This window comes from Phoca vitulina, unplaced genomic scaffold (assembly GCF_004348235.1).
Source record: "Phoca vitulina isolate PV1807 unplaced genomic scaffold, GSC_HSeal_1.0 scaffold20, whole genome shotgun sequence".
In the NCBI taxonomy this organism is placed as follows: domain Eukaryota; kingdom Metazoa; phylum Chordata; class Mammalia; order Carnivora; family Phocidae; genus Phoca; species Phoca vitulina.
Genome location: NW_022589723.1, coordinates 41,825,827 through 41,849,400, shown reverse-complemented (window position 1 = coordinate 41,849,400; position 23,574 = coordinate 41,825,827). Strand labels below are relative to the sequence as shown.

The following is a 23,574-nucleotide window of genomic DNA, read 5'->3' as shown; positions in this document are numbered from 1 at the left end:
ATTTGCTGGCATATAGGTGCTGGTAATAAGTTCTAACAATTGTCTCTAATTCTTTGGTATTGGTTGTGATTTATCCCCTTTCATTCATGATTTCATTAATTTGGATTCTTTCTCTTTTCTTTCAGATAAGTCTGGCTAGAGGTTTATCGATTGTATTAATTCAAAGAACCAGCTTCTAGTTTTGTTCTATGGTTCTTCTTGTTTCTATTTCATTGATCTCTGCTCTAAACTTTATTGTTTCTCTTCTCCTACTGGGTTTAGGTTTTATTTGCTGTTTTCTCTGGGTCCTTTAGGTGTAAGGTTAGCTTGTGATTTGGGATTTTTCTAATTTTTTGAGAGAGGCTTGGATGGCTATGTACTGCCCTCTTAGGACCGCCTTTGCAGTATCCTATAGGTTTTGAAGCAATGTATTTTCATTGTCATTGGTTTTAATGAATTGTTTAAGTTCTTTAATTTCCGGGTTGACCCATTCATCCTTTAGCCGGATTCTCTTTAACCTCCAAGTGTTTGACTTCCTTCCAAATTTCTTCTTGTGATTGAATTCCAATTTCAAAAGCATTGTCATCTGAAAACATGCAGGGAATAATCTCAATCTTTTGGTATTGGTTGAGACCTGATTTGTGACCCAGTATGTGATCTATTCTGGAGAAAGTTCCATGTGCACTCGAGAAGAGTGTTCTGTTGTTTTAGGATGGAATGTTCTCTACATATCTACGAAGTCCATCTGGTCCAATGTGTCATTCAAAGCTCTTGTTTCTTTGTTGATCTTCTGCTTAATCTGTCCATTGCTATGAGTGGAGTGTTGAGGTCTCCTACTATTAATATATTATTATGTTTCTTTATTTTGGTTATTAATTGGTTTATATAATTGGCTGCTCCCATGTTGGGGGCATAGATATTTACAATTGTTGTATCTTCTTGTTGGATAGACCCTTTAAGTATGATATACTGTCCCTCTACATCTCTTATTACAGTCTTTGGTTTAAAATCTAATTTGTCTGATATGAGAATTGCTACCCCAGCTTTCTTTTGAGGTCCATTGGCATGGTACATTTTCTACATCCCTTCACTTTCAATCTGGAGGTGTCTTTAGGTTCAAAATGAGTCTCTTGTAGACAGCATATGAATGGGTCCTGCTTTTTTTATCCAATCTGATACCCTGTGTCTTTTGATTGGAGCATTCAGCCCATTTACATTCAGAGTAACTACTGAAAGATATGAATTTAGTGCCATTGTATTACCTGTAAAGTCATTTTTTCTGTAGATTGTCTCTGTTACTTTCTGGTCTCTGTTTCCCTTGGGGTTTTCCTTCACTTACAGTATCCCCTTTAATATTTCTTGCAGGGCTGGTTTTGTGGTCATATTCTTTGAGGTTCTGTCTGTCCTGGAAACTCTTCCTCTCTCCTTCCATTCTGAATGACAGCCTTGCTGAAGTATTCTTGGCTGCATGTTCTTTCATTTAGTACCCTGAATATATCTTGCCAGCCCTTTCTAGCCTCTCAGGTGTCTGTGGACAGATCTGATGTTATTCTGAAGTTCCTCCTTCCGTATGTAAGAAATCTCTTCCCCCTAGCTGTTCTCAGGATAGCTTCTTTGGCTCTAAAGATTTGCAAGCTTCACTATTATATGTCGGGGTGTGGATCTATTTCTATTGATTTGGGGAGGGGTCCTCTCTGCCTCTTGGACGTGAATGCTTGTTTCCTTCCCCAGATTATGGAAGTTCTCAGCTATGATTTGCTCAAATATATCTTCTAGTGCTCTCTCTACCCTTTTCAATGTAGCTTTAAATTCTGTAAGTCTCTCTGCATGTGTTATGAGTTGTTTTTCTCTCTTTTCTTCAATTTCCTTCCCTTCCATCAGCCTGTCTTCTAGATCACTTATTCTCTCTTCCACCTCATTGACCCGAGCTGTTAAGAGTATCTAGTTTAGACTGCATCTCATTCATAGCATTTTTAAGTTTGGCCTGATTAGATCTCATTTCCGGCCTTAGAGATTCTATATTGTCATTTATGCTTTTTTCAAGCCTAGCTATTAACTTTATGATTGCTATTTTGAATTCTATCTCTGACATCTTGCTTATATCCATATCGATTAGCTCTGTGGCAGAGAACACCCCCTCAGGTTCTTTTTTTTTTTTTTTGTGAGTTCCTCCTTCTAGTCATTCTGGTCAGAGATCACTGGTTGGGCAAATGAAGAGAGTCCAAAATATCAACCATGACCCAAGCAAGATGCACCCTAGAAAAATCTGGAGTGGTCGGTAGCCACCACAGAAAAACAAAGCAAGCCAAAATGAAACACAAGAATAAAATTAAAATATTTTAAAATGGGGGAAGGAGAAGAGAGACAATATTCTTGAAGTGTGGACAAAGCAGGGTACTCCTAGGTGAATTATGTCTGTGTGTTAGAAGATACTACATCCCCAAATTGCAAGGAAAATAAAACTTATATAGTGAAAAAAGTACTAAAATGAAACATATATCTATAACATGTAGATGTGAAAAAATGTAAGTTAAAAAGCGACTATGAAATATAAGTTGGTATAATAAGTATCTAGTTGAAATGGGAAGATAGTAAAAAGAAAAAAAGGAGAAAAAGCATAAGAAAAAGAAGAAACAAAAGGAGAATTTTACCTGAAAAATAAATGAGTCATGAAGCAACACCTGGAGCTCAATATACTATTTTCCCCGGCATTGGAATTTTACAGACTTGTAGGCTCCATAGGCTCGTCGTCCACTTGTTCTTCCAGTCTGTCTTCTGGGAGAGGGGCCTGCCATGCTGTTTCTCAGGTATCCCTGCCTGGGCGGAGTTGTCCCACCCCCTGTCAGGGGGACGGGCTCAGTGCAAACTGGTCCTCTGTGTGGCTTTTGTTATCTGGAAGTTTTCCAAGCCTCTTCAAAAGGATCAGAGCAAAAATGGCTGTGCCGAGACCTCTGGCCCAGAGCAGGAAGATCAGTCTACCCTCTTTAATAAACCCTCCAGGACAAACAGTCTCCACTTCTGTATGCACCAAAAACAGCAGTCTCCACTTCTGTATGCACTAAAAACCGCACCAAAAACCAAGAGCCCTTTGTGACTCTAAAACCGCAAGTGGCTGTGGGCTCATGCACGCACCCAAAGCTCCTGGATCATGTCTGGGTGCCACCCTAATGTCCTTTCCAGGCCACTATCACCCTGCGAGCTTTTGCCTAGTCGCAGACACAGCTGTTTCACCTCTCCTAGGGGATGGTATACGGTCCCTAGGTTCCAGTCCTTTTCAGGCTGCTCAGGAAAAGAGCGATTTACTGACTGGCCCAGCTCGCGGTTTATGGTGACCTGAGCTGAGAGTCCCCTCATGCCTTCACTGACCATAAGCTGCTTCCCGGCTCCACTGCTTGGGTAGTCTACGGTTCAGGCACCGAGTTCACTCTGTGACTCCTCAGATCCAGAGGCCATAATTCCCCACCTAGAATTCTGCCTTTTCATTTCCAGAGCCCCTTTCAGAGAGGGATGTCTCTCACTAGAGCAGATTTCTAAGGGTTCCGATTTTGTGCTCCAGTGTTATATCACTTTCCAGGAGCCAGCTTATGGAGGCTCCCTCCCCTTTCTGTTTATCTTTCTGATATCTCCCCACAGATTCACGACTCCATATGTCCTACCTTGCAAAAAGCAGTCGCTTTTCTGCTTGTAGATCTCCAGATATATACTCTTACATCTCAGGCTGATTTCATGGGTGTTCAAAATGGTTTGATAGATATCCAGCTAAATTCAGGGGACCAGTTGAAACGGGGTCCCCTATTCCTCTGCCATCTTGCCTCCCTCTCTACTTCCCTCTTTTGTGTGTTCTAATTTATAGTGCCTCTTTTCTTTTCTGTTTGGTAATCTTTTTATACTGTGAGATATTTTTCTAGATACAGAATGAAAGTGGGTTCTTTAAGCATTAATTCGCATGTGCTCCTGTCAACCACCTGGGAGCACTACAAACCTAGACTATTTTACATTCTCGGCACCCAAACCCCCCAAACCGACATTCACACTGCAAATTCATGATGCAAACCCATATAATATTTGTGATTGCAGGTTCCTTTTGCCCTTTCATTCATTACCACTTCTCCTTATATATTCTTTTCCTTCTCTTATCTATACTTTCTACCAAAAAGGTATTGCTTAGCCTACTATAGGGTACTTCACACTAGAAATATTGCTAAATTCTGGCTCAAGCCCACAGGGCTACTGTGACTTAGAAGGTCTCCTCTGAAACTCTGTTGCTTAGTGGCATTGAACACCTGTTCTTCACAACTCAGTGGTTAGCAGAGGACTTTCAGTTTTGGACTACTACAGCAATATTAAAGTTCTATGGATTAAAAAAAATCACTCTACAATTCCCAGTGGAATGAATATTAGATTTCCTAATAAATCCTTTATTATGTTAGATATGTATTTTAGCTCTCCATCTTACAGGCATATGGTAGCAAATTGCATTTCCTAACACCCCTTGCAACTGAGTAAGACTACGCAACTCATTCTGGTCAGATAGATCAATGCAAGTATGACAGCCTTCAAAGCTTCTTTCCCCTCTAGCACACAGGCAACATCATTCAAGATATTGCCTATTCCATTAGCTTGAGACTTTAAGTAACTATGATTAGCAAAGCTCTGACTGCCAAATTATAATATTTATATACTATGAATGGGAATGGGTCTTATATTATTAAGCCACTAAATTGTGAGGGTTGATAATTATAGTAGCCAAACCTAGTCTATCCTGACTGATGTTACAAAAACTATTTATTATCCAACCAGTAACAGATAAAATACTATCTTTCTAATTTGACACTAGAGTGAATAATGAGGGAATTAGTCAGTTGGTCTTTTCCTTAGCATATTAGACAAAATGTTTAGAGGGATAGAAAAAATATATAAATCATTATTCAGCTTTTTTTCCAAACATTATTTAAAGTCAGAGTAAACCTAATTCCAAACATGAGTGTTCTAGTTATTTACTAGTGCACAATAAATCAACCCAACTCAGTGGATTAAAACGATTTCTTTCTCATGGTTCTGTGGGTTGACAGCTGGGCATTTTTTGGTTGGGGTCTGTGCTTGCAGTCAACTGACAGGTAGGTCTTCAGTCTACTAAAGGTTCAACTGAGTTGATTGTCTGAGATAGCTCATTCAAACTGCTGGTGGTTGACATTGGCTGTTGTCTGGGAGCTAAGCTGAGTCTGGTTCTTCGTGGTGTTTAGGCTTGTCACAACATGGTGGCTGATTCTCAAAGAGCATCACAAATATGAGTGGCAGGAGGTAGAAGCTACCAGAACATTTAAAGACTGGAACAGCATTATTTCCACAATATTCTATGATCAAAGCAGTCCTAATGTCTGCCCAGATTCAAGGATTCAGAGACATAAACTACCTCTTGATATAAGAGTGGCAAGGTCAGAATGCAGAGGAGTATGTGGGAATGAGGTCCCCTGGGACCCCTCCCCACCATTGCACTCTCTCTCTCAAAAAAATAAAAATATAGATAGGTAGATAGGTAGGTATGTAGGTAGGTAGGTAGGTAGATAAATAGATATATAGATAGATGATAGACAGTCCCAGCCCTAATATTTAGGTATTTTGGCATGATCACTTCAGTAAATGTGGCTCTACCTAACTAGTTTACAGGAGCCAATGTTTGATGACAGTAACAAAGAACAAATAGAGATTATTTAAGACCATTTCAAAAATGACTTATTGGGGCACCTGGGTGGCTCAGTCGTTAAGTGTCTGCCTTCGGCTCAGGTCATGGTCCCAGGGTCCTGGGGCTGAGCCCTGCGTCGGGCTCCCTGCTCAGAGGGAAGCCTGCTTCTCTCTCTCCCACTCCCCCCGCTTGTGTTCCCTCTCTCACTGTGTCTCTCTCTGTCAAATAAATAAATAAAATCTTTTTTAAAAAGTAATTATTAATTTAGTAACAATAGCTGTATTAGAGAGGTAACTTTATTTTTTCTTTTTTAAAATTTTTTATTTAAATTCAATTTAGTTAACACACATTATATTATTAGTTTCAGGGGTAGCATTTAGTGATTCCTAAGTTCCATATAACACCCACTGCTCATTACATCAAGTGCCCTCCTTAATGCCCATCACCCAATTACCCCTTACTCCCACCAACCTCCTCTCCAACGACCCTGAGTTTGTTTCCTAGAATGAAGTGTCTCTTATGATTTGCCGCCTTCTCTATTTTCACCTTCATTTCTTTTTTCTTCCCTTCCCCTATGTTCATCTGTTTTGTTTCTTAAATTCAATATATGAGTGAAATCATATGGTGTTTGTCTTTCTCTGACTGACTTATTTCACGTAGCATAATACTCTCTAGTTCCATCAAATCATTACAAATGGCAAGATTTCATTCTTTTTGAGATAACTTTGAACAGAAAACACTATCTGCAAAAATATCTAGATCTAAAGAACCTAGTAATTATTTAATAGAATAACTACCTTTTTTTCCCAAAAGTATGTTTCTATTTTGGTTACCTGAAAAGGAAGTAGAGGGCTCCAATGATAAGAGTTCCTAGAAGAAGAGTCAATGCCACAAAAGCTGCAAACAGGTCACTTTTAGTTTGGATGCTGGAGCTTGGGAGAAAAACTTCTTCACAACGAGCTCCTGTATAATTTTCAATGCATCTACAGAATAAAATTTTAGATAAAGAATTGCATTCTCTGTCTTATTAACTAATATAGAAAGCAAAAGGTTTCCAGCTAGTATGAAGATAAAATACTAATTTTCCAGGTTTTGAACATAGAATAGGCATACTTTCCTATAATGTTCACAGAGATACAGTTATAATAAAGGAAATTAGCATATGTAATCTAATCTTTGTAATCTTCCTTTTACAATTTTCTAATTGCTTAGAAACTCCAGAGAAATTCTAGAATATTTGGTCCTTTTATCTTCTAGATTTTCAATGATGTAATTATCCACACTTAACTCAAATTTATCTGAAATTTACTTTGTTATATCTGGTATAGATGTGGGTTTAAATGTATTTTTCTTCAATATTGCTGGTTATTCTAACACCATTTATTAAATAATTCTCTTTCCTACTGTTTAATAGTGCCTCCTTTAACATATGTCCAATTTGTATAAGTAACAATATTTCTTTCTATTCTTCCATATCTACACATATAATCTTCTACCACACTGCTTCAATATTGTTGCTTTATAATATATTTTAATATCTGGTAGTTCTCTTTCCTATTACTTTCCTTTTCTAGAATATTTTTTGGTATTTTCATTTGCCAACCAAATATTTTATGGCAATTTTTTTTTTTTTTTAATGTAAGCTCTATAACCAAATGTGGGGTTTGAACTCACAACTCTGAGATCAATAGTCACATGCTCCACTGACTGAGCCAGTCGGGTGCCCCTGCTAACCAAATATTTTAAAGGCAATTACTTTCAACTCCTTAAAACTATATGGAAAAGGACCATAATCTTTGATAAGACAAATCAGTTCCCTTTTCCCAGTTAATATGTTCAAAGAATTATAAAACATGGATATGGATTAATGAGAATGACACTGTTTGGCATCAGATCAATTTCATTATTCTGTAGTTTCTGTTAAAATAAAGAACAGTATTTTAATATATACCAATGTTTACTAAACCCAATAAGTTATGGAGTAAACTACACTTAGCAATACTTTAGTGTAAAAAAGTATATGTCTGTATGCATGTGTGTATATATATATATATATATATATGTATTTTTCTTCTTTATGCTGGTATTACCACAACTAGAAATGTTGATTTATCTCCTTTTCTCCACCTTAGTGAACTAATTACTAAATAATGTGATAAGCTAAAAAGCAATATACATATAAAGGAGAGAATAAAACACCAAGATACAGCACAAAATATATCAATTTTACTTAAATCTACATATCAAACATGTTTTATGAACCCCTGTGAGGTAGTAGTGTTATTGTTATAGGGTATCAGTTTGAGCAAAAAAGCAGTCTCAATTCTCTCAAATTACTGTAAAGATGGAGTTGAGACACAGAAAGGAAAGGTTAGGATAGAACATGAGTGGCAAACTGAAATGACAGTAAAAATATTTTGGGAAAACACAAATTACCTAAATAGAAAATACTTATTTTTCCATAAACTCAGTCAAATAAATGTGAGGAGAAAAAAATTTAATTGAAAATAACTTTTCTCCTACAGCCCCACATTCCACTTCTCAAACAGGGAATCCACAAAGGGGAATACATACACACACACACACAGAAAGTCAACATAGAAACTGCCATAAAAACTGATACATATGTCATCACAAAATAACCAAAGGGGCATTCCACACAGTAAATAAAACAAAAACAAAAAAATAGCTTGCATATTTAATTTGCCAAAGTATCTCCAAAATGACCAAAATAAACAGAGAAAAACTCCTCTAGCTTCTTTAATTTTTAAAATTAGAATTCAATAAGTAATAATTATTTCTGACTTCTGAAGATTTTTAAGGAAAAGATTTGCTGTCATAGTTTTAAAATAACTCAAGTTTTGAAATAATGTTAAAATGGGGCTGTTTCTACTCTAGAAAAGATAACTAGAACCCTAAAGACATAAATCCAGAAATGAAACAGCATAATTCTTCTTCATAAGGAGGATTTCTTTTAAAAAACCTATAAACTCATTACTTAAATTTTTTTTTATTTTTTAATTATTTTTTAAATTTTTATTGTTATGTTAATCCCCATACATTACATCATTAGTTTTAGATGGAGTGTTCCATGATTCATTGTTTGTGCATAACACCCAGTGCTCCATGCAGAACGTGCCCTCTTTAATACCCATCACCAGGCTAACCCATCCTCCCAGGGCCCTCCCCTCTAGAACCCTCAGTTTGTTTTTCAGAGTCCATCGTCTCTCATGGTTTTTCTACCCCTCCGATTCCCCCCCTTCATTCTTCCCCTCCTGCTATCTTCTTCTTTTTTTTTTCTTAACATATATTGCATTATTTGTTTCACAGGTACAGATCTGAGATTCAACAGTCTTGCACGATTCACAGCACTTACCAGAGCACATAGCCTCCCCAGTGTCTATCACCCAGGCAGGCCATCCCTCCCACCCCACCCCCCACTCCAGCAACCCTGTTTGTTTCCTGAGATTAAGGATTCCTCATATCAGTGAGGTCATATGATACATGTCTTTCTCTGATTGACTTATTTCGCTCAGCATAATACCCTCCAGTTCCATCCATGTCATTGCAAATGGCAAGATCTCATTCCTTGTGATGGCTGCATAATATTCCATTGTATATATATACCACTTCTTCTTTATCCATTCATCGGTTGATGGACATCTTGGCTCTTTCCACAGTTTGGCTATTGTGGACATTGCTGCTATAAACATCGGGGTGCAGGTACCCTTTCTGATCCCTACTTTTGTATCTTTGGGGTAAATACCCAGTAGTGCAATTGCTGGATCGTATGGTAGCTCTATTTTCAACTTTTTGAGGAACCTCCATACTGTTTTCCAGAGTGGCTGCACCAGCTTGCATTCCCACCAACAGTGTAGGAGGGTTCCCCTTTCTCCGCATCCCCGCCAACATCTGTCATTTCCTGACTTGTTAATTTTAGCCATTCTGACTGGTGTGAGGTGGTATCTCATTGAGGTTTTGATTTGGATTTCCCTGATGCCGAGCAATGTTGAGCACTTTTTCATGTGTCTGTTGGCCATTTGGATGTCTTCTTTGGAAAAATGTCTGTTCATGTCTTCTGCCCATTTCTTGATTGGATTCTTTGTTCTTTGGGTGTTGAGTTTGATAAGTTCTTTATAGATTTTGGATACTAGCCCTTTATCTGATATGTCATTTGCAAATATCTTCTCCCATTCTGTCGGTTGTCTTTTGGTTTTGTTGACTGTTTCTTTTCCTGTGAAAAAGCTTTTTATCTTGATGAAGTCCCAATAGTTCATTTTTGCCCTTGCTTCCCTTGCCTTTGGCGATGTTTCTAGGAAGAAGTTGCTGCGGCTGAGGTCGAAGAGGTTGCTGCCTGTGTTCTCCTTTAGGACTTTGATGGACTCCTCTCTCACATTGAGGTCTTTCAACCATTTGGAGTCTATTTTTGTGTGTGGTGTAAGGAAATGGTCCAGTTTCATTCTTCTGCATGTGGCTATCCAGTTTTCCCAACACCATTTGTTGAAGAGACTCTCTTTTTTCCATTGGACATTCTTTCCTGCTTTGTCGAAGATTAATTGACCATAGAGTTGAGGGTCCATTTCTGGGCTCTCTATTCTGTTCCATTGATCTATGCGTCTGTTTTTGTGCCAGTACCATACTGTCTTGATGATGACAGCTTTGTAATAGAGCTGGAAGTCCAGAATTGTGATGCCACCAGATTTGCTTTTCTTTTTCAACATTCCTCTGGCTATTTGGGGTCTTTTCTGGTTCCATACAAATTTTAGGATTATTTGTTCCATTTCTTTGAAAAAAGTGGATGGTATTTTGATGGGGATTGCATTGAATGTATAGATTACTCTAGGTAGCATTGACATCTTCACAATATTTGTTCTTCCAATCCATGAGCATGGAACGTTTTTCCATTTCTTTGTGTCTTCCTCAATTTCTTTCATGAGTATTTCATAGTTTTCTGAGTACAGATTCTTTGCCTCTTTGGTTAGATTTATTCCTAGGTATCTTATGGTTTGGGGTGCAATTGTAAATGGGATCGACTCCTTAATTTCTTTTTCTTCTGTCTTGTTGTGGGTGTATAGGAATGCCACTGACTTCTGTGCATTGATTTTATATCCTGCCACTTGACTGAATTCCTGTATGAGTTCTAGCAGTTTTGGGGTGGAGTCTTTTGGGTTTTCCACATAAAGTATCATATCATCTGCAAAGAGTGAGAGTTTGACTTCTTCTTTGCCGATTTGGATGCCTTTTATTTCTTTTTGTTGTCTGATTGCTGAGGCTAGGACTTCTAATACTATGTTGAATAGCAGTGGTGATAGTGGACATCCCTGCCGTGTTCCTGACCTTAGGGGGAAAGCTCTCAGTTTTTCCCAATTGAGAATGATATTCACTGTAGGTTTTTCATAGATGGCTTTTATGATATTGAGGTATGTACCCTCTATGCCTATACTCTGAAGAGTTTTGATCAAGAAAGCATGCTGTACTTTGTCAAATGCTTTTTCTGCATCTATTGAGAGGATCGTATGGTTCTTGTTCTTTCTTTTGTTAATGTATTGTGTCACGTTGATTGATGTGCGGATGTTGAACCAACCTTGCAGCCCAGGGATAAATCCCACTTGGTCGTGGTGAATAATCCTTTTAATGTGCTGTTGATCCTATTGGCTAGTATTTTGGTGAGAATTTTTGCAGCCATGTTCATCAGGGATATTGATCTGTAATTCTCCTTTTTGATGGGGTCTTTGTCTGGTTTTGGGATCAAGGTAATGGTGGCCTCATAAAATGAGTTTGGAACTTTTCCTTCCATTTCTATTTGTTGGAACAGTTTCAGAAGAATAGGTATTAATTCTTCTTTAAATGTTTGGTAGAATTCCCCTTGGAAGCCATCTGGCCCTGGGCTTTTGTTAGTTGGGAGATTTTTGATGACTGCTTCAATTTCCTTAGTGGTTATAGGTCTGTTCAGCTTTTCTATTTCTTCCTGGTTCAGTTTTGGTAGTTGATACATCTCTAGGAATGCATCCATTTCTTCCAGGTTATCTAATTTGCTGGCATAGAGTTGCTCATAATATGTTCTTATAATTGTTTGTATTTCTTTGGTGTTGGTTGTGATCTCTCCTCTTTCATTCATGATTTTGTTGATTTGGGTCATTTCTTTTTTCTTTTTGATAAGTCTGGCCAGGGGTTTATCAATCTTGTTAATTCTTTCAAAGAACCAGCTCCTAGTTTCGTTGATCTGTTCTACTGTTCTTTTGGTTTCGATTTCATTGATTTCTGCTCTGATCTTTATTATTTCTCTTCTCCTGCTGGGTTTAGGCTTTATTTGCTGTTCTTTAGGTATAGGGTTATGTTGTGTACTTGAGACCTTTCTTGTTTCTTGAGAAAGTCTTGTATTGCTATATACTTTCCTCTTAGGACTGCCTTTGCTGCATCCCAAAGATTTTGAACAGTTGTGTTTTCATTTTCATTGGTTTCCATGAATTTTTTAAATTCTTCTTTAATTTCCTGGTTGACCCATTCGTTCTTTAGTAGGATGCTCTTCAGCCTCCATGTATTTGAGTTCTTTCCAACTTTCCTCTTGTGATTGAGTTCTAGTTTCAAAGCATTGTGGTCTGAAAATAGGCAGGGAATGATCCCAGTCTTTTGGTACCGGTTGAGACCTGATTTATGACCTAGGATGTGATCAATTCTGGAGAATGTTCCATGGGCACTAGAGAAGAATGTGTATTCCATTGCTTTGGGATGGAATGTTCTGAATATATCTGTGAAATCCATTTGGTCCAGTGTGTCATTTAAAGCCTTTATTTCCTTGTTGATCTTTTGCTTAGATGATCTGTCCATTTCAGTGAGGGGGGTGTTAAAGTCCCCCACTATTACTGTATTGTTGGCGATGTGTTTCTTTGCTTTTGTTATTAATTGCCTTATATAATTGGCTGCTCCCATGTTAGGGGCATAGATATTTACAATTGTTAGATCTTCTTGTTGGATAGACCCTTTAAGTAGGATATAGTGTCCTTCCTCATCTCTTATTACAGCCTTTGGTTTAAAATCTAATTTGTCTGATAAAAGGATTGCCACACCAGCTTTCTTTTGGTGTCCATTAGCATGGTAAATGGTTTTCCACCCCCTCACTTTCAATCTGGGGGTGTCTTTGGGTCTAAAATGAGTCTCTTGCAGACAGCATATCGATGGGTCTTGTTTTTTAATCCAATCTGATAGCCTGTGTCTTTTGATTGGGGCATTTAGCCCATATACATTCAGGGTAACTATTGAAAGATACAAACTTAGTGCCATTGTATTGCCTGTAAGGTGACTGTTACTGTATATTGTCTGTGTTCCTTTCTGGTCTATGTTGCTTTTACGCTCTCTCTCTTGCTTAGAGGAACCCTTTCAAGATTTCTTGTAGGGCTGGTTTCGTGTTTGCAAATTCCTTTAGTTTTTGTTTGTCCTGGAAGCTTTTTATCTCTCCTTCTATTTTCAATGACAGCCTAGCTGGATATAGTATTCTTGGCTGCATATTTTTCTCATTTAGTGCTCTGAATATATCCTGCCAGTCCTTTCTGGCCTGCCAGATCTCTGTGGATAGGTCTGTTGCCAATCTAATGTTTCTACCATTGTAGGTTACAGATCTCTTCTCCCGAGCTGCTTTCAGGATTTTCTCTTTATCTCTGAGACTTGTAAGTTTTACTCTTAGATGTCGGGGTGTTGACCTATTTTTATTGATTTTGAGAGGGGTTCTCTGTGCTTCCTGGATTTTGATGCCTGTTTCCTTCCCCAAATTAGGGAAGTTCTCTGCTATAATTTGCTCCATTATACCTTCTGCCCCTCTCTCTCTTTCTTCTTCTTCTGAGATGCCAATTATTCTAATGTTTCGTCTTATGGTATCGCTTATCTCTCGAATTCTGCCCTCGTGATCCAGTAGTTGTTTAGCTCTCTTTTTCTCAGCTTCTTTATTTTCCATCATGTGGTCTTCTATCTCACTGATTCTCTCTTCTGCCTCATTTATCCTAGCAGTTAGCGCCCCCATATTTGATTGCACCTCATTAACAGCCTTTTTGATTTCGACTTGGTTAGATTTTAGTTCTTTTACTTCTCCAGAAAGGGTTTCTCTAATAACTTCCATGTTTTTTTCAAGCCCAGCTAGTATCTTTAAAGTGATGATTCTGAACTCTAGATCCGACATCATACTAATGTCCGTATTGAGTAGGTCCCTGGCAGTCGGTATTACCTCTTGTTCTTTTTGTTGTGGTGATTTTTTCCATCTTCACATTTTGTCCAGAGGAGAATAGATTAATGAAAGAACAAAATGCTAACAGGGTAAAAACGTCCCCAGAAAATATACTCTAAACAAATCAGAAAAGACCTGAAGCAGTGGTAAAAGAAAGGGAAAGAGAGAAAAAAGGAAAAAAAAAAAAAAAGAAAGAAAAAGATAAAGATAAAAACACACAAAAACAGAACAAAACAAAACAAAAAATACAGAATATGATCAAATATGATCAGGCTGGTATATAGATCAGTGCCACACACTAGATTTTGGGTGTATTTTGGTCTGTTAGAAGAAAGTGCCTCCCAAAATTTTAAAGAAAGAAAAACTTATATATGTACAAAAATAAGGGTTGATATGATGAAGGGATGGAATATGACTGTAAAGATGGAAATTATAAAAAATTTTATAAAAGGAATTGATAAGAAGTTGTTTTAAAAAAAGAAGAGGATTTAAAAAAAAAGAAAAAAGAAAAAGGAGAGAATGTGATCAGGCAGGGGAGTAGAAAAAAACCATACACTAGAGATTTAGGGTATATTCTGATCTGTTAGAAGAAACTATCTCAAAATTTTAAAGAGAGAACAACTTATACATATATATGCCAAAAATATGGGTAACTACTATGAAGGGATAGAATATGACTCTAAAAATGAGAAATAAAAATGTTTTTTTAAAAAAGGGATTGATAAGATGTTGGTTGAAAAAGGGAAAAAGAAAAATTCAAAAAAAAAAAAAAGACAGTTAAAAAAAAATTTAACTTTGAAAGACTACAGAATCATGATAAAAAAGCCATGGATTCTATGTGCATTATTCCCCTAGCGCTGGAGTTCTGCCATTCTTGATCGGTAAACTTGGTCTTGGCTGGTTGTTCTCGCTGATCTTCTGGGGGAGGGGCCTGTTGCCGTGGTTCCCAAATGTCTTTGCCAGAGGCAGAATTGCCCGCCCTTGCTGGGTCAGGGCTAGGTAATCTGCTCGGGTTTGCTCTCCGGAGCTTTTGTTCCCTGCGAGTTTTCCATACAGCTTTGGAGGCAGAGAGTGAAAATGGCGGCCTCCCAGTCTCCGCCCTGGAGGAGCCAAGAACTCGGGGCCCCGCTCCTCAGTGAGCCCCCAGAGAAAAACCGTCAGTTACTCCCGTCTCCCCGGTCTCCGGCCTCACTCCATGCTCACCCAGCCTGTGACCGCGCGTTTCTATCTCTGGCACCTGACCCCGTGTGGAGTCTCCAAACCCCGCAGATCCCTGCGGTGCGCTCCGGCGCCTCTCCTCCCAGGGGAAGAAGGTGAGTCTCCCCGGATCTGCCACTTGTTGGGTCCCTGCTGGAGGAGCAGGGGCCTGACTGTGCCGTGAATCACGGTTTATGGCCACCCCGAGCTGAGAGCCCGCGCCTCGGCTCTGTCTCTGCAGCCGGCTTCCCCGCTCCGATACCTGGGAGCTCTGCCGCACTCAGGCACCCCTGGTCTTTCTGTGACCCCGAGGGTCCTGAGACCACACTGTCCCACGAGGGTTCCACCCCCCGCTTAGCCACTGGAGTGACATCCCTCAGCGGAGCCGACTTCTAAAAGTTCCGATTTTGTGCTCCGTGGCTCTATCACTTGCCAGAAGCGGCCGACGGAGGCCCCTCCCCTGCCGTCTATCCTCCCGAATATCGCCTCAGATTCACTTCTCCACACGTCCTACCTTCCAGAAAGTGGTCGCTTTTCTGTTCAGAGAGTTGTTGCTATTCTTTTCTTCGATCTCCTGTTGAGTTTGTAGTTGTTCAGAATGGTTTGATCCCTATCCAGCTGAATTCCTGAGACCAGATGAAATCCAGGTCTTCTACTCCTCCGCCATCTTGCTCCCCCCCTTACTTAAATTTCTTAAAGCTGTTCAACTTTAGGTACGATTGAACTTCAAGGAGAAGATACAAACTACCCGATGCAACTAACTATAAATGTTTTACCTGGGCAGTAAATACTTTGAGTTGGAAGGAGTCAAGGGAATGGTATAAATATAAACTTAGTAGTCAAATCAGCTTGTTAGCAAACAAAAAAAGGAATATAAAGGAAACCAACACTAGAATGTCATTTTGTTATCTTACAGCAGGACAAAGGAAATACATACTCTTGTGGGAAAGTAAAAACATGATGCTATCTTTAAATAAAGTAATGTCAAGGAAAAACAACCCTTGTTATTTTTTAACTAGTTAGAATTTAGAGAAAAGCAAAGAGAAATTTAAATATTATGTTAAAGAAGTAGGAATGGTTGACTTAAAAATTAATTTAAAATATTTAGATATTTATCATGCAAAAAAGTAAACAGCCCACCAATGATCCAACTTTCTTTTTTAAGATATTTTTAATTTTTTTTAAGTAATCTCTACACCCAGTGTGAGGCTCAAACTCACAACCCCGAGTTGCTCTTCCAACTGAGCCAGCCAGGCACCTCTGGATTCCACTTTTAAAGCTTGAGCTCATTTATGAAAATGTTACAACCTCAGTTACAGCATAAATATCAAATTTCAGGCCAACACAGTTAATCAATGACTTTATGGATAAATAGGGAGAATTAAGATCAGACAGGCAACTGGTATTACTAGTTGAAGCAAATTGAAAGGTAAGGTGTTGCACCAGCATTTTACATGTAACTAAGTAGCCCTCAATCTTTATGCAACTGTCTTGCTAAATTATTTCTAGACCTCACTTCTACACAGACCACCAAGTAGCAAAGAGTTGTGATACCTGATGAGGTGAACACCAAGCCCTAAGGATCATGTACATTCTCCTGGAATCGAAAGATGAATGCTGGAATAGACATAAATGCTCAGCTAGGTGAGAAATTCCCAAACTCAGAATCCATGCCATATGTATTGGTTTTCTGGCTGAATATCACCAATAATTTGTCCCTAACCACAGAGGCTATGTTTAGTACACTGGACATGAAATAAATTCATTAGATTCTATGGCATTTAAGGTAAGTTTTTACACATTTGAGACCTTTATCATGATAAAAGAACCAAGTTTCTAATCATGTAAACAAATACAGGGCATTTAGCTTCAAGAAAGAGTAGGGGCACCTGGTGGCTCAGTCAGTTAAGTGACTGCCTTCGGCTCAGGTCATGATCCCAGGGTCCTGGGATCCAGCCCCACATCAGGCTCCCTGCTCTGCGGGGAGTCTTCTTCTCCCTCTCCCTCTGCCTGCCGCTCCCCCTGCTTGTGCTCTCTCTCTCTCTGTCAAACAAATAAATAAAATCGGAAGGAAGGAAGGAAGGAAGGAAGGGTATTCAACTGTGAAGTAGAAAAAACTGATTTCTTGACACTTGTGCTTGTTGGCTGTGTGACCTTGGGAAAGTCACTTAAACTCTCTAAGACTCTGTAAAATAAAAATAACAACACCTGCTTTAGCTATTTCATAGGGTTATTATCAGAATCAAACAATGTCTAAAAGTGCTCTGAATGGTGAAACACACTATACAAGTGAAACTGAAATTAGTGACTTTATAAAGGCCATATTTACATCCCATATCGGACTATAGAGAATATGATGCCTAAGAAAAATTATAACCAGAAAAGGCTAAGAGCATGGCAACCAATAAATGTTTATGTTTATTATTATTATTATATTTCTCGGAAACAAGTTTATATTATAGAAGAGTTCACTAACCAAATGAAGGCTCAATGTCAACATCACTTTACTTGGAATAATCTATTCTGGAAAGCAGAAATACAATATTGGCACATGCCAAAATTGACTTACACTTAACCAATACTCTGTAGTAATCAAAGTTCAATCTGAAACCCATGAAAATGGTAAAAAACAAAACAAAATTAAAACAGAATGTTCAAGAAACATGAACTGATAACATGAGCTTGGATCTCTTTAGTAGTCTAGGACATGTAACAATACACAAACATGCCAACATCCTACAAAGCTCCTACAAGATTTTTAGAAGAAAGAACTGTTAAGGAAGACTGATTCATGACCCTTCCCTCTTTTATTAGCTAGTCCCATAAATGTAACTTCACTAAGCATTTACTAGATTCTTAACACTAATATTCAATCCTGCAAAAATTGTGTTTTATTGTCATATTTATATGATTATTAGCACCATAAAATACCAATAATTACTACATTTCAAATGTGTAAGTATAATCTAAGTTAAAAGCAAAATCTATTAGATTCTTTCAAGATTGACTATAACCAGATAATTCATATGCTGAAATGGACTACAGATTATATCTGAATATAAATGGCTAAAACATTGCACGAAGAATAATTCACATTTTTTAATTTTATAGAGTATTATTATAGTTTTATTGTGAAAAGCTATAATTTTTTTAGCTTAAGTAAACCATTGAAATTTTGAAACATTATACTTACTGAAATAAGCTAAAGCACAATGAATAAAGGAAGCGTGTGAACAAATAGTGAGATTATAAACTGGGAACAGCTGGAAAGACTTATGCTCTTAAATCACCAGACACTCAACTAAACCACAGTTCTAAATGGATAGTATTCATGCTGGGATCTTACCTTCCCAGGCTTCAGGTCTCAACAACCTTCTAATGCAGGGAAAAATCTCATGCCCCAACTTGGAATAAGACAAAGAGAAGCCAGCATCAGTTCACTTCCTGACAAAAAAAGTTAAGTATTAGAGCTGGGCAAAAGTCACAATTGTCACTTTGCATGGTCTTCCTATGTTAAAAATAAAATCTTACGAGAAACTGGGATATTTTTCAGCTGCCTTCCAATGGAAATGGTGGATGATAAAGACACTAAAAGGGTAATGAAAATTCAGAAGCAAATGCATAATCTGATATAACTTCATTATGCAACAAATAAGAAAATGAAGGAGCTTTAAAGAAGGATATATATTGTCTTTCATTGGCACTCTGCTTCCTAGAACAGCAATAAGCTAACTCAAGTTAATTCTGAAGAGTCTTTTCTACTCTTGGACAAATGACACAAATCAGTAAGACAAACTCAGACGACAAGCAGACCTAAGAGAGAAGGAATGTTTCCACTGTTTCATAACCATATCCCACCATGTTTGATAAGCATAGAGTCTGCTCTGAAAAAATGTGAAGTTTCAGGATTTATCCTCTTACAAGTTTTCTTCTAAGCATGGTAAAGTCAAGAAAGATGTATCAATTGTTTCTGCGGAGAATACTAATGAACAATCTTTATCAGAAGTAAGGTTATGACTATGAAAAGTGTTAAAAAAAATGCATAGCTAAATAGAGCAGTTGTTTTATGCATTTGCAAATGTTCTTCTATTATAAGCTTCAAAAATGTTATTTCCTCTTTGTAACAGTGTTCTAAAGATTAGTCTAAATTCTGATGTTTAACAAAGTATATGGCCAAAAGTTAAAGAGGGCTTTGCTGTGATTAATATCACAGTAGCATTTGAACTTTTTTTCTTTGAACCACAACCCTCCAGTAAATTTAGAGATGAAAAGACAGAAGTCTTATCTATAAAGAGTGCCAAGACTCACCCTATCTTATAACCAAATGACCTTAAAAAAACTTTAAAATTTCCTGTGGTTAATAAAATGACTCATAAAATCCAGACAATTCCTTTCGGTAACTGAGTTTTATAAAACATATAGTGAGGCCCAGCTAAACTGCTGACAGACACAAATAAAATATATAATTAAATGAGGCAACATGCCAAATGAAGAAGCACCATAAATGTTGGTTTTCTTGCATTTTCCAATTGTAAGTAATCGTCAAACTTCAATCATTTTACTTTTGAATAATTATCCTTTTGCACATTACCCACATTTGTACTCCTTAAACAGCCTCTCAAATAGCATTCAGTCTTTTATCACCTGACAAATGATGACTCCACCTATCCAACAGTGGGAATGCTACTCTGTGGATAGGGGATGGAACTTGGCCTCAGTCAAGGCAGCGGAGACCTTCCCTGGTCTGAGCTTGTGGCTGTGTAGGCAGATACTTCTCGGAATGCCCCTCTGGGAAAATCCTGGTGATCAGGCTCAGGGAATCAGAGTTTACTAAGTCACTCCGGGTAACTATTCCAACAAATATCCCTTTGCCAAGTTAAACCTTCTATCACAAAGCTCCACCTCCACACTATGCATTTTGGCTCCAAGGTGATTACAAGATGGATGGAGGAAAGTGAAGCAGCAAGTAAAGGCCTCATCCAGCTAGTGAAGCAAAGATAGGTGCAAACAAACCCTATTCCCCTAACCTTGCTCCAAGAATCTAGAAGGTTCTAGATGGGTGGTTGAAAGATTAGGGGCTGGTAACATTTGTCTAAACTGGCCAAGAGGACAAAAGCTAGAAAGGGCTGCTGCCTGGATTGTTCTCTAGAGAAAGACTGAAATAGACAAGAAAAAAGACTACTAGGTGCCCAGTCTAATGTACCTTCTTGGGTTACCTGATTCGATAGGGGCCTGTGCTTTTCACTGTATTTGAGTTATTTTACAACTTTGTATATTGTTTAGAACTTACTCTAATGCAAATTAAATTTATCCAAATAATACAGCACATTGCCCTGTGCATATTAACCTATATCTATTTGCAAATTCACTTCAACATGTCTGATCACCTGTGTGTGTTGTTTGAATTCTCTGAGTCAGTTGTAACATCTTACTGTTCCCTCATTAATTAATTAAGTATATCTTTGATATGTATTAATTTTATATTTGTAAGGAAATCATATTTCCTTCTATAAAAATTTATTTTTTACCAGTTTTGAAGGTCCTCCACTGAGATGGAGTCATCTAACAGAGCTAGATAGATAAAGTTGCCAGAGAAGTGCACCTCCTACACAGCTAAAGCCCAGGCATGTCTTTTCCTGGTCCCAGAGGTGAATTCCAAGCAAGAATAGAACTTAAAATTTACGGGCTCCCTGTTTCTCTAGCTTTTTCCTTTATTTACTAATTTTATGGTTTTGTTGTGGTGGTGGTGGTGGTGGTTCACTTACTACTGTTAAATTATTTTCCATTAGTGAGAACACTGATGAGTAATTTGGTTTGAGAGTTTCATAATCTGATGATCTCTGTAAATGGATGACAGGGATCTATTCTCTATCAGGTGAAAGATGACAGGGCATCTGGTTTGTTGGACTTTTATTAAAATTTTATTTTTAAGTTCAAATCAATTAAAAATTTCATATGCCCTGGGAAGGAGAATATCTCTTTGTTATTTATGAGTAAAATTTTATGTTTCTGTTTACTCTTGACCTTGCCAAAGTTATAGATCTGAAGATATAAGTTCTCTCCATTTCTATCACATAGAAAGGTCTTTACCTCTCATTCAGTGAGTATGAAATGTCTTCCTGTCTCCAGAGTCTCTTAAAGTTCTGTTCAAATTGACTTAGAGAGATAAATAAGCTCTTATACAAATTCAATATTCCTAAAATTCCCAGAATAGGAAAGTGAACCTCTGATGATTTTAATGTGCTAAACTTATAAAAAATTACTTTCAGTGACAATAAAAAATATTTGAAGAATCCAAGTTCATATTAGTAAATTTGTGGTAAACAAAACTAACTTAGGACTTCGGCTTAATAAAAACAGCTATGTCTTTTATCACTGTTAAATATAATTTTAAATACATTTTATTCTACTAGGGTTTGTTTTCCCTAAACTTAATACAGGTTTACTGATTAAATAAGTTAATAGTACTCCTGCACATTATTAAAATCTAGGAAAAACATAAAACTGTGTTCAACTGAGTTGAATAACTGATCTGACAAATATCTTATTTCAATCATAATTGTTTTATAGTATTTACATTTTATAGTAGATCATATCCAAGGTTTCTTAAAGCCTTAGACTGATATTAAATTGAATTAAATAATATCCATTAAGCCCTTAATCTTTAAGCTACTTTTTTGTTTTTGTTTTTTTTAAGATTTTATTTATTTATTTGATGGAGAGACACAGCGAGAGCAGGAACACAAGCAGGGGGAGTGGGAGAGGGAGAAGCAGGCTTCCCGCCGAGCAGGGAGCCCGATGAGGGGCTTGATCCCAGGACCCTGGGATCATGACCTGAGCCGAAGGCAGACTCTTTAACGACTGAGCCACTCAGGTGCCCCTAAGCTACTTTTCCTTAAGGTTATAACTTTGGATCATATTAATGAACATACTTATTTTTATAATTTTAAGAAGTCACATAAAGGATGCACGTGGGCCACCAATGGAAATGGTTGGGATAAATGTTGTGCCAGTGCTCCATGAGAAGAGCCACTTATTCCTCTTCACGACCGGACCCTGCAAGCACTGGAGTCGGTGCTACTGTTGCCTGACAGACATTTAAATCAAACATGACTGAGATGGACTGGGTCATGATACATAATAGTCCAAATCATGCTAGTGATGGGACGGTACAACTTGGACTGCCATTTGGTTGCAGCAAAGAAGAAAAAGTTCAGTTCTTTCAATGGTTGAAAATCATGCCAAATGGAGTAACACTGAGGATGGACTATCAGGAGAGAAGCACAAGGAGGCCTTCCTGCAATTTGCTTCAAAGGAGACAGCAGAAAATGCTCTAGGGAAACACAAGGAAAGAATAGGGCACAGGTATATTGAGATCTTCAGAAATGCCAGGAATGAAATCAAGGATTTTATGATCCACCAAGAAGATTGCTGGGCTAGCCATCAGGACCATAAGATAGACCAATAGGAGGAAAAGGGGGGTATTATAGAGTTGGGCTCTGTATGACAGAATGCCACCAGGAGGGGATGGATATGATGGCAGTTATGGAGGTTTTGGTGACTATGGTGGCTATAATAATTATGGCTATAGAAATGACGGCTTTGATGACAGAGTGAGAGATGGAAGAGGTATGGGAGGACATGGCTATGGCAGAGCTGGTGATGGTGGTCATTTTGTATCTATGAGAGGATCACCTATTCATGCAGCTGAAAATGACATTGCGAATTTCTTCTCAGCACTAAATCCAATACAAGTGCATACCGATATGGCAGCTGATGGCAGAGCAACAGAAGGAGACACAGAATTTGTGACACATGAATATGCTGTAGCCGCCATGTCTAAAGATAAGAATAACATGCAACATTGATACATTGAACTTTTCTTGAATTCTCCTGGAGGCAGGTCTGGAAAGGAAGGTTCTGGAATGGGAGGCTATGGCAGAGAAGGAATGGATAATCAGGGAGGTTATGGATCTGTTCGAAGAATGGGAATATGTAACAATTACAATGGGGGATATGGTACTCAAGGTGGCTTGGGTAGTTATGGCCATGGTGGTGGAGGGAGTGGAGATTACTATGAGCAAGGTGGCATGAGTGGAGGTAGATGGCACGGAATGTATCAAAGCATAACCACCAACATAGAAGTCCTGACAACACTGTCTGGTCTACTAGAATTTCTTACAAATTTAATTTCTTTTGTATTTTAGGAACTCTATAATGACTGAAGGAATGCGTTTTTTTTTTAAGATTTTATTTATTTATTTGACAAAGATAGAGAGATAGTGAAAGAGAGAACACAAACAGGGGGAGCAGCAGGCAGGCAGAGGGAGAGGGAGAAGCAGACTCTCCACTGAGCAGGGACCCCCATGTGGGTCTCGATCCCAGGACACTGGGATCATGACCTGAGCCGAAGGCAGCTGCTTAACTGACTGAGCCACGCGGGCGCCCCTGAAGGAATGTATTTTCAAAATAGTATTTTGTAAAGCAATAGATTGTGATG

At 38.1% G+C, this 23,574-nt stretch overlaps 1 protein-coding gene and 1 pseudogene across 9 annotated transcripts in view; one reads left to right on the top strand and one right to left on the bottom strand.

Moving 5' to 3' along the window:
• The window catches only part of NRG4 (neuregulin 4), a 171,720-nt gene that overhangs the window by 49,302 nt on the left and 98,844 nt on the right, over positions 1–23,574 (bottom strand). For 6 of the 9 annotated variants that reach the window (XR_004301062.1, XR_004301067.1, XR_004301061.1 and 3 more), the window contains 2 exons: positions 18,421–18,518; positions 6,560–6,645 (listed from right to left, as the gene is read on the bottom strand). Coding sequence is in view for 1 of the 9 variants with exons in the window: in XM_032417992.1 (XP_032273883.1) it covers positions 6,496–6,645 (150 nt within the window). In the remaining 8 variants the exon portion in view is untranslated. Of the gene's footprint in view, positions 1–6,495; positions 6,646–18,420; positions 18,519–23,574 lie in introns of those variants that run through there. The other 3 variants (XR_004301066.1, XR_004301063.1, XM_032417992.1) reach the window with 3 other exon arrangements.
• Positions 22,053–23,281, top strand: LOC116640441 (annotated as a pseudogene).